The sequence below is a fragment of the Tachypleus tridentatus genome, chromosome 13, assembly GCF_004210375.1.
Source record: "Tachypleus tridentatus isolate NWPU-2018 chromosome 13, ASM421037v1, whole genome shotgun sequence".
NCBI lineage: Eukaryota > Metazoa > Arthropoda > Merostomata > Xiphosura > Limulidae > Tachypleus > Tachypleus tridentatus.
This window is the reverse complement of record NC_134837.1, coordinates 48,067,026-48,079,587: the sequence shown is the minus strand read 5'-3', so window position 1 is coordinate 48,079,587 and position 12,562 is coordinate 48,067,026. Positions and strand designations below refer to the sequence as shown.

The window sequence follows — 12,562 nt, the reverse complement described above, 5'->3', positions numbered from 1 at the left end:
TTTTTGTCAGAGAAGGTATGATAAATTACGGTGAATACTTTTACTAGCGCAACATGTCCTATGACATTTCACTATTTGAACTTGAGTTTTGTGATGCAAGTCGACTTGCTGGTCTGTGTTATTGTGGCATGGATCATTTCAGCAAATATATAGTATTGTATGTAGAAAAACAAGTGTACGAATAATTTATTTGCAACGAACGAGCACATGTGTACCAATGATCTTTTTTCTCCACTTAAGATCTTTGAAGATGTTGGATAAAACAGAATAAATTGTGATAAAATTTACACCAAGAATCTTAAAATTTAGGATATAAAATAAGTTATTCGAACCTGTCAGATACATGTGTGAGTGTTGTTCTTGGAAGATTTTGAGAACAATGTATATATTTTCGTAAATACATATAAATATATTAAGTGATGGGATTTGTTTTTGGGTATCAAACCCTTTATATATATGGGAATTCCTAAATGTTGCGAAGACCTTACAGTATTTTTAAGAGTTAGCCTGTGAGGCTTTGGATTGCTTATTTGTTTTTGAATTTCGTGCAAAGCTACACGAGGATTATCTGCGCTAGTCTTCCCTAATTTAGCATTGTAAGACTAAAAGAAAGGCAGCTAGTCATCACCGCTCACCCCCAACTTTCGGGCTACTCTTTCATCAACGAAATGTGAGATTGACCGTCACATTATAATGCCCCCACCGAGGGCAAGCATGTTTGGTGTGACGAGGATTCGAACTCGCGACCTTCAGATTACTAGTCGAATGCCTTAACCACCTGGCCATGTCGGGCCTGAGGCTTTGAAAACAATCAGTCAAAATTATCTTAATTAATCTATATAAACATATATACTTACACATATAACTATACTATTCAAAACAAGAAACGCAAAATGGATATTTTTGTTATTTTAAAGAGAAATATATGTAATAACGTTACAAGCTCAGAGTATGTGATGTTACACGTGTTAAGTCACTGATTGTTAGACCAAAATGACAATAAAAGTTGTGCACTTTGAAAACGGAGGAAAACATCGGATTTTTCGCCAAAACGCATGCGTGTCCAATAAATTTGTTTCAGAGATCTGCACGTTCTGCAAGTGCAACATGTGCAAAATCCCGATAAAAGTGACGGGTTCTCGGTTTCCATAGCTCAGTGTTAAGCCACCGACACTCAATACAGTTACACCAAGACTGACTGAAGCACAACGCAACAACGCCATTGGTCGCTTGGGAGCAGGCAAATCTCGATCAGATGTTGCCAGAGCTGTGAATGTCCACCCAAGCACCATCACAAGGCTATGGAATCGTCACCAACAACATGGATCAACTCGTGACCGTCCACGATCTGGCAGACCTCGTGTGACCACTCCCGCACAAGATCGCAACATCCGGTTACGTCACCTTCGGGATAGGACCACCACTGCGACGTCTACTGCATCAACCATACCAGGGCTGCGTAGGATTTCCGATCAGACCGTACGCAACCGTCGACGAGATTTAGGCCCCATGTGCAACCCATCATAGTGAACGCTAACGACGTTTTTCAACGTGACAACGCCCGTTCTCACACAGCCCGACTCACTACTGTCTTCTTGAAACACCACAACATCAACGTTTTTTCCTGGTCCTCCAGATCACCAGATTTAAACCCCATCGAACATTTTTGGGACGAGTTGGACCGACGTCTGCGACGGCGAAAACCTCAACCGCAGACTCTACCTCAGCTTGCAGCAGCTTTGCAGGCTGAGTGGACAGCCATTCCACAGGATGTGATTCGTCATCTAATCGCTTCCATGGGCAGGAGATGCCAAGCAGTTATTGATGCTCACGGGGACATACTAGTTATTGACGTTGAGTGACGTTAAACTTCACCTAGTGAGCGTGGACTTCGCCTTTGCAGACTTTGGATGTTCAGCAGTGAATGTGCAAAGTTTCACACGTCATACAGAACTACCCGGAATAAACTTGTTAACAATTTGTCTCATATTTTGCCTTTTGCGTTTCTTTTTTTGAAGAGTATATTTTATGCTTAAATTAAGATCAAACATTAAAAAAAAGAAAAAGAAATGCAATGTTAAAAAGCAGGAATTAAAATTATTTAGTAGCTTTCAAAGCTTTAACATGTTTCAGTAATTTTGTTCTAATTTTAGCAATTTCGAATTTTACTTAAAAGTACAACGTAGTAAGATTAACTGATATCTTCTGTTGCTGCGGTTTTGTTCTGATGTTTTCTAGTCCAATGTTGACGCGTATTATCATCTCTTGCACAACCTGAGGGCATTCATGAAGTGCGTTTGGCATTAACATCTTTCGAAAATGTTTAAGATTGTTAACACTCACACAAAAACTGCCTTGAGGTCCTCAAGGCATTCCTGGAAAACACATACTCCAACGTGATGGTTAATTAAACATTCTCGATCTATTTCTTTAACTACAGTGTTTGTTGTTGTTAGACGAATAGCTGCACAAACGTAGTCTTTTATACCCATTGTATAATATGTATTGGAATCTTTCCTTATCTCTTAGGCAGTCAGAGATGTCGAGTATCGAATAGTCGAGTTATTCGTTACTAGAAATCCCATATCACATAGCATAAAACTGTGGTACTGTCATCTTACAGGTTATTAAAAATAATCACAATAACTTTTTTTAATGGTACTACAAAGAATGCTTTCAAACACGGAAAACACCTTTTTTCACGCACGTGACAAGGAAAGAAAGAATTATATCGCACTTTAAAATTAAACAAGAGGTCCAGCGCGGTATCATATTATCCAAAGATTAGTACGTTGTAGCATACAGTGAGGAGAAAACTACTAGCCTATAAGAATTTGTATAATGATCTATGTCATTCATTAAAATGGGTTAGCTCCTGCTCTAGGGAGTAGTAATAGACACAAAACCAAAGTGATGGAAGCTTTTAGTTGTTGCCATAGGTAACCTCTACTTATGTAAAAGAATTATCATATTTTACGAAATTTTACATGCGGTTAACGAAAGTACTACAACTCTATTTAGAGAACATATACAAAAAATGTGGAAAAATATTTTAATATATATATTATTCGTATCGTTTTACTACGGTGAGTATGAAACAGCTGAAATACCACTACTATAAGAAATCTAGTCTTGTTTTGTTTTTTTTTGTTCTCAATTTACCCTTGTCAGAGGTTACTGATGAGACGTGGAAATCCTGGTAACTGGTACATTTCCATGACAAATAATGAACACAATGATAAATTAGGCTTAGAAGAATAAATGAATAACATACCTGGTTATATATATTATATATATATATATATATATAGATTGACCGTGCTGAGAGACAACTAAAACACTTTACATATAATGCCTAAATATAGATATATTCTATATTACTCATCGATGGATGAAGTTGGTAGGTGTTTAGCTACGGTATACCTTATTATATTAGCGGCTTTGATGAAGTTGCAATGTGAAACATTGTTTGAAATAAAAGTGTTTATTATTATTATCTAGAGAGTAATGATTATTTTTTTCTTATCACCAAAATGTTTAAATCCCTCCAGTACGTACCGTAAATGCCGAGAAACAACAAAAGATTTCCATATTTCTTTTATAGAATTAAGAATACGAAAATTAAGTCTTATTATATGTAACGACAATAAGCTGATGGTATATAACCCTGTTAACCTACTGTGCATCGAAACGGTTGTTCATAGTTGTGGTATCTTAACCCTGAAGAATCTATGCTCTTGTTTACTTATTTCGTTGAATTTCGTACAATGGGTTATCTGAACTATTCGCAGGTTGCGAACCACTCTAGGCTCCAGAGCATGCTAAACTTGAAGGATTTGACTGGTCCTACTCACGTCAGTTCTTTCAGAGAAAAGATTCAATATTTCAGATTTTTTTTATGTATGTTTTTGGAAGGTAAACCTTATATATTAAAAATTAACAGTGCGCGAATATTTTTGCAAAATCTTAGATATTTCGACAATAAAAATTATATTGAGCTTTTCCTTAAGTTTCCCAAGGAATTTGATCAAATATGATTTTGTTTAACAACTGATAACACACACACACAAACATAAATATAAATATTGTATGGTTCGTAATGAGCGAATAAAGCAATTGAAGATGTGTGCTTAATACATAGGACACTAGAATACCAAAACACCAGATTTTACGAGCTTTCGTTACGTGATCTGTAAACGTGACTTATGTATTATCATATTTGGAAACTATGGGACTGAGTTTTATTCTCGGTATCGAGTAGTCAATTTAACATATAATGGCCTATGTTTGCAAACATTATTTATGAATGTATATACATACTATTCGAAATGCAAAAAATTTAAATTAAGTAAATATATACATTTATAGAGAACTTACCATCTGAATGCAGTAGGTATAAAGACAAAGATGTTAACATGAAAACGTTTCGATGCATTGTGGAATTCTACGAAGAGAGATATCTTCTGAAACTAGTTGTAAGTCTCAAATTAACCATCACGAAGCTAGAACGGATTAACACCATTTATCTGTTCTTTAACGTTATCTATATCACGCTACAAAAATATTCTTAATTGTTTAGATAGTCATTCTATGTTGTGACTCGTTAAGTGTAGAAGTTATTACTTTAAACAAAAGTTTTTGTTTTTTCTACTCATTTCCAGCTAGAATGGCACTTGGAGAGAGAGAGAGCAACAACTTTCTTTCAGCCATCGTCCGATTTCTGAGTTTCACTTCGATCTGTAACGACTCCGTTTTCACTAACGATAGTTTGCGTTCATGTGCAGCTTAGGCCTGACGATCAGTGCGTTAACAGTGACTCTCAGGCCACTTCGCTAACCTCGTGGGGAGGGGTTGCTATAGCAACACGGTGTGTTCTTGCTTTAAAAGAGGAGCGTCAAGAGATTTCGTGCGGGTGGACGTAACAGAAAAAGGTTGGTGGGTGGGGAAGCGGGTGGGATAAAATAACTTACGGTAGAGTCAGTGTGTAAGGTGGGGACATGTGTCTCTACCATCAGATATAGAGTAATTTATGTGGCTATATAGACAATTTGCCTTAAGAGTGAGTCATGTTGCTATGGTTCTTTGTTCAGCGTACCAAAAAAAAAATCACCGTTTTCCAAGTGTGTTAAAGCTAACTTAATTCAATCTACAGTAAGTTAGCTTTTTTTTTTTCCACAGTAACAGAACAGGTGCTTACAATCTGTGGTATACTATTAGAGTATTTGTTAATTAAGATTGAAAAACAATAAATGCGAAAAATTGAAAAATAGCATAAACGTTTTTATGCTTCAGATGCTAAAATCTTAATTACAGCTGTAGTAACAATTAAAAACGCTAATTCCTGTAATTAATTAATACTGACGCTTAACTATACAAGTTACTTTAAGCAAGTTATATCTTATTTGTGTTAAGTGTTTTCAAGCAACATTTAAAAATTCAAATAAATACCAATTTAATGGCTATAGAAAAAGAAGTTTTTCATACGAAGTAATAAATCATTTTATATTAAAAACTACTTATTTAAAATTGAATAGTCTCAATGCTTTACAGACAAGTGCTTGTGTGAGTGTATGTATTTCTTTCAACAAAGCCACACTGGGCGATCTGCTGTATCTACCGAGGGAAATCGAATCGCTGATTTTTTTTTTTTAGCGTTGTAAATCCATAGACTTACCGCTGTAACAGCGGGGTACTACAGACAAAGAAGTAATATTTGTTATGTAACAGCCACAGTAAAATTTGCAGAATATGTGATTTTACATCAAATATATGGATTTTTGGAATTTAGAAATGTGATCACAAAAGCACTAGTTCTACTCAATGTTACGGAGATCCACGATAGACAAACCAATGAAGTTTCTGTGAATCTGATTTTTATTACTATATTTTAAAATGCAAAAAATGAATATAACTCTTGTCTTGGTATTTTACTGAAAAATTTTAAATGAATTAAGCTGGCTAACCAGCAACGCATTTATTCAACTACTTCAATTTGCTCAGGATCTAAATAATGAGTCCTCCGCTGGCACAGCGGTGTGTGTGTGAGTTTTCATATAACAAAGCCACATCGGGCTATCTGCTGAGTCCAACGAGGGAAATCGAACCCCTGACCAGCAGGTAGTCCAATGTGGCTTGGACCGCGCGCGCCGACCCGTCATGGCCAAGCGTGTTAAGGCGTGCGACTCATAATCTGAGGGTCGCTGGTTCGCCGTCGCGCCAAACATGCTCGCCCTTTCAGCCCTGGGGGCGTTATAATGTGACGGGCAATCCCATTATCTGTTGGTAAAAGAGTAACCCAAGAGTTGGCGGTGGGTGGTGATGACTAGCTGCCTTCCCTCTAGTATTACACTGCTAAATTAGAGACGGCTGGCACAGATAGCCCTCAAGTAGCTTTGTGCGAAACTTAGAAAACAAACCTTTTTCTTCTTTTATTCGTCATCCCAAACTGATGATTATATTTCTTGACTTGCTTTCATTTATGAAAATTTAAAATATTAAATAAAGTACTGGGTCAATTAAGTGTTTTGAAGCCGAACAAGCGATGTTAGAACAATCCTGCATTTTGTACCACGATTTCTTTCTTCTGTTTGTTACTGATCAATGTTTTATGTGTTCAGTTAGTTGATTCTGATCAGTATTTGAGCTGTTGAGGGATTATGATGTAATTTCTTTTAAAACACGTTTGTGAAACGTATTTTAATTTACAAATATTAATCATAGCAGCTACAACACATATATACATACAGCTTAATAAGATGCTGCCATAAGAATCCCTTATTTTGTAACTTTTTTTTATAGATCAGACAAATATTTGACCTTAACTGACCTTAGCACAGCTGATGACAGACACAAAAAATCAAATATCAGCAGCATTCCATTCGAAGGCCCAGAAGGATCCTTTAACTAAAGAATCTCCTTTTAACCAAGTATAAACATATATCATGGTAGTTGTTTTTGTGCTCATTTTCATCTTTCAACATTACTAATGACGGACATCATTAACTGAATTCTAGTTATTAGAGAGACTACGTTATCATAATGCTTTATTATTTTACTGGTTTCCAGATGTGTAATGTAAGACAGCCTAGTGAGTCACGATATATTAGCATCTCTGGTTTCTCTCTCATTTTTTATAATAACAAAGATTTTTATAGTCGTACCACCAGTTTATGAGGGGAAGAGAGGGCGCCAGCAGCAACATGCCATGCAAACTCCAGGTGGTTGTGAGCACGTGCCATTCCAACGTTTTTGTTGCCCTCTACAATCATTAGCAGTCTAGCTAAAGAGGCGTTTATTCTACTTATGACGCGTTACAACTGGCACGTGGTTGAGAGAAACCTTTCAAACCCTGTTATTACATAATGCTGTAAGGGCGTTTATTTTGATCTAAAAATCGTCACATAGACGCCAGGCTGTAGGACAAAAGGATGTGGGTGTTGGGGAGGACAACAACAACCGTTAGACCACCCACCTTTAGAGACAGATTGGGAAGATGACAAAATAGGGCAGATTGTTTGATACACATACCCTAATCTCAGAGTTATAGTTTTTTGTTATATATAACATATTAATTAATTACGATGTTCTTAAACTCTAGGAAGCAGTATAGATGAGAACTGAGCCATTAGTAAGTAACAATACTATAGAATATTTTAAAATATTACACTCAACCAGCAAAAAAAGTCAAAGCAAACGGGGTTCTTTTTGTTCATTTTTCAACGATACTGAGGAGAGCACTAGTTGTTGCATTCATTGCTCCTTTTTAAAATTTACAGCGATGACTCACAATGATTTCGCATATGGTTCTATTTAGATTTCTCTTCCAACAAGCAGCGACCGGCCTGAACAAAATTATATTTCGTGCAGTAGTAAATAAATACAACTCATAACGAATACAGAGTATTTGATGCTCTTTTGTATTTGCAGCCTCGGTGGGAAATTTGGAAAGAAGTGAACAGTAATGGAATGCTCCAATTAACAACGATGATTATATCCATAAAAAATATGACAAACAGTTTGTAGGCTGCAGATCAATTGTAAAAAAACAGTTCTTAAATTCGACAGTAAACAATGTCCAGAAATAGAAATGGTTGAAGAAATAATAAAATTAGAGCTTGTAGATCGTAAAAAACAATCATATAATTTTAGAAATAACTTATATTTTACTGTTTGAAAGATTTTATTTAAATTATGTATCTCAAGATAGCTGTATAGGTATTGAAACATTTATTAAAATAAAGTAGAGAATAACGTTCCGACCTTCTTAGGTCATTTTCGAGCTAATCTTCAAGTTATTTCAAGAGGGTTTCTCGTCATCACGAATTTATTTAAATAACTTTTATGTATCTGGCCGAGTAATACGTATATACAGTTATCAGAATGATCCTAGTAATATACCATTAACAGAATAATCTTAGTCATTATATACAGTTAGCAGAGTGATACTAGTCATTATATACAGTTAGCAGAGTGATACTAGTCATTATATACAGTTAGCAGAGTGATCCTAGTCATTATATACAGTTAGCAGAGTGATCCTAGTCATTATATACAGTTAGCAGAGTGATCCTAGTCATTATATACAGTTAGCAGAGTGATCCTAGTCATTATATACAGTTAGCAGAGTGATCCTAGTCATTATATACAGTTAGCAGAGTGATCCTAGTCATTATATACAGTTAGCAGAGTGATCCTAGTCAGTATATACAGTTAGCAGAGTGATCCTAGTCAGTATATACAGTTAGCAGAGTGATCCTAGTCAGTATATACAGTTAGCAGAGTGATCCTAGTCAGTATATACAGTTAGCAGAGTGATCCTAGTCAGTATATACAGTTAGCAGAGTGATCCTAGTCAGTATATACAGTTAGCAGAGTGATCCTAGTCAGTATATACAGTTAGCAGAGTGATCCTAGTCAGTATATACAGTTAGCAGAGTGATCCTAGTCAGTATATACAGTTAACAGAGTGATCCTAGTCAGTATATACAGTTAACAGAGTGATTCTAGTTATATACAGTTAACAGAATAATTCTAGTTATATACAGTTAACAGAATAATTCTAGTTATATACAGTTAACAGAATAATTCTAGTTATATACAGTTAACAGAATTCTAGTTATATACAGTTAACAGAATGATCTTAGTCAGTATACACAGTTAGCAGAATGATCCTAATCATACACAGTTAACAGAATGATCCTAATCATACACAGTTAACAGAATGATCCTAATCATACACAGTTAACAGAATGATCTTAGTTATACACACTTATCAAAATGATCCCAGTTATATACAATTAACAGAATGATTCTAGTCATATACAGTTAGAAGAATGGTTCCAGTTGAGTTCCCTCCCCAGGACACAGAGGTGGGTAGAGCACAGCTATCCATCCGTTTCTGTAGCTTTGTGTTTAACAAGAAAGCAAACAAATCCTAATTGATTTCACTACAAGAACCTGTTTATGCGTGTAACGTAACTTACTAAATCGATGTTCATACTGTTGCTGGACTTGTTTCAATATTTAATTGGCAGAACTCCGTAGGAGAAAGATTTTCATATTAAAACTCGAAATAAAAGTTCGCAGTATCAGGGAGGTTTCACAATTTAATGACAGTCATAATAAGCAAACAAACGTTCAAGGAACCTATTTTACGAAGAGACAGTTATATGTAAAAATAAATGTGTTGTAACGCTCTGCATTACACTAAAAACAAAACAACAGTAAACAGTTCGTTGAAGAAGCACTCTGAATTCAGCACGTGACATCCAATTAAAAGGAGCCCTCATTCTGAGAACATTAATTGTTATTTTAGAGGATTTCCACCGTGCCATTTTAAATAGTCGTAATTTCTTACGATCTTATAAAGATCACATTATATATTTATATTCTTAAAATGCGCCCAGAAAGTCTCAAATGGATTAGTTTAAAAATTAGCCCTTGTGTAATTACAAGCTTTCTACCTTTGTTACCTCGTAAAGGTTAAACTAAATTAACCATAAGTATTTATGTTTTATAAACAGTTTATCTTATTTCTTCATTTCTTTAAGGTTTCCACATAAATATAATAACTTTATCCATGTAAAATTCAGAATTACACTTACACCATTTTCTTGTCACTTAAAATCAAAAGTTTGACAAATACAGCTGGCGATAAAAGCGGTACGTTTGCGGATGCTAAAATCCAGAAATTGTTTTTCCATGGTCGATAGCTTGCAAATAACTTACCTATTAGCAAACAAAACGCTAAAATTACATCACACTGCTTATTGAGTGCGTATATGATTTTTCGTCATAGAAAACGAAAAATTTATATGAAATTTCTATTTCATTTCCTGGCAGGCAGAACGTGGTAGTTAGGACACTAAATTAGTCATTTGAGGGTCAAGGAATCGAAACCCAGTGTCGTTTGTGCTATGGAGAGGCATTATAATGTGATAGTCATTTACACTAATCTTTGGTAAAGAGTAGTCCAAGAGTTTGCGGTGAGTGCTGTTGACTAGCTGCTTTCCTTGTGGCCGGTAGTTCAAAATAGCTTTAATAACTTTGTCAAAAGCAAACAACAAACTATTTCACTTGTTATAGTCGTGCAATACTTGCGTTTTTTTTATTCTTGTGTCCATCAACGTTATTTAGGTTATAATAATTACTATCAGGAGTTGACTAAGCAGGCATAACCAGGTGGGTTAAGGCGTTCGACTCGTAATCTGAGGGTCGCAGGTTCGAATTCTCGTCGCAACAAACATGCTTGCCCTTTCAGTTGTAGGGACGTTATAGTGTGACAGTCAACCCACTTTTCTTTGGTAAAAGATTAACCCAAGAGTTGGCGGTGGGTGGTGATGACTAACTACCTTCCCTCTAGTCTTACATTGCAAAATTAGAAACGGCTAGCGCAGGTAGCCCTCGTGTAGCTTTGCGCGAAATTCAAACAGAATCAGACTAACGTAAACATAAAAAAAAATTACTGTAATTAATGTCATGTAGATTTTTAATTAGGCTTCGATTTTTACTTGCAGCAACGTATTATTCTTCATTCGCTTCTCTACATATTCGTTTCTTTCTCATATTTTCCGTTATTTCTTCCTTAGTTTTTTTTCATTGAACTTCTGTCCTTTGTATTCATTTCTAAAACCTGTATCAATCAGGTCTCTTTCTTTCTGACCTTTCACACCTGTTTGGATTATAATTTTAAATAATCGTAGATTGCCTTGTAATTTCCAATCCAGCTGAACAAGAAAAGCGGCTATTCATTCCAATAATTTTATAATGACTTATAGTGTAGTACTCACCAAATTCCTTGTGACTGATCAAAATCTGACCGCTTTCTCACCTTTTTCGACTCCAAGCGATGTTCCTTACCCCTAGCTTCATAATATAACTTTCTCGTAATTTTCGTTAATAACTTACGTTACTAGAATCTAAAAATTCAAAGTATTAATATGTGACATTGGATAATGAATTATTTCTATTTATAAGCATTGTGCGAATAGCTATATTAGTTTAGCTATATTAGTTTTGGTACAATTATCTGACAGCTTCGTATTACTAAACAAACTTGTTGATAGCAATCATAGCAAAGAAGATTAAGTTTCAAACATGAACACACAAATATATTCTTCACAATTATTACATGAAGGAAAATAAAGAAGCAATTGTTTGGGATTACTGTAACCTGAATAAAACTTGCGGATAAGATTAGCGGCTAAGCAAGTAAATAAAGGACGATAAAATATAACGTGGCTCAGTATCGTCATTTCAGTTAGTCAAAATTAGGTTATTTATTAGGATTGAAAGTTGGCATTTTTGTTGAATCAATGTTACTTTAAGTATTCTTTCTTAGTAAGTTACTCGTAAATAAACAAAAATTTATGTAAGATTTTTGACTTTTGCGAAACGTTTATTTTATAATGTGTGATGCTTATGCAAAAATAAACTCAGTAAGTAACTCAAAATCAAGTTAAAATTATCAAATACAAAACAAAAGTACAAGTTTGGCCGAATAAAAAATTATCCTCTGGTTGAAAATTAGGAATTATTATTCATAATTTGCACTAGGTTAAAAATACTAAGAACAACTTGAAAACTGTCGAAATTTTAATCGACAGGCATTGAAAATCATGCTGTTATTTGCTGAATAGCTTTACCATGACTAATAGTAAAGCTCAAAATAAGATGTATTTTGCGTTCTCTCTTTCTATAATTTTAAACTGCATTAGGAAGGGTTCTGAAACTTGAAACTTACCTGTTTATTTTATTTTTAAAAGTAACATTTCTAACTTTTTTATAATCTTGCATCTTTCAAAAGCTTTTAGAGTGACAACAATAAATGTCTAACGAATTTAATATTTTTTCTTCTTGATTTCAATATTTTCTGTCAGGTGGTTAAGGTACTCGACTCGTAATCCGAGGGTTGCTGGTTCGAATCCCCGTCGCACCAAACATGCTCGCCTTTTCAGCCGCAGCAGCGTTATAATATGCGGTCAATCCCAATATTCATCGGTAAAAGAGTAGCCCAACAGTTGGCGGTGGGTGGTGATGACTAGCTGCCTTCCTTCTAGTCTTA

At 35.1% G+C, this 12,562-nt stretch overlaps 1 protein-coding gene across 1 annotated transcript in view; it reads right to left on the bottom strand.

Moving 5' to 3' along the window:
• The window catches only part of LOC143236124 (roundabout homolog 1-like), a 230,007-nt gene extending 225,245 nt beyond the window's left edge, over positions 1-4,762 (bottom strand). The window contains exon 1 of the mRNA XM_076474403.1: positions 4,378-4,762. Coding sequence (XP_076330518.1) covers positions 4,378-4,435 — 58 coding nt within the window. The 5' untranslated portion in view covers positions 4,436-4,762. The remainder of the gene's footprint in view (positions 1-4,377) is intronic.
• Positions 4,763-12,562: the final 7,800 nt, after the last annotated feature.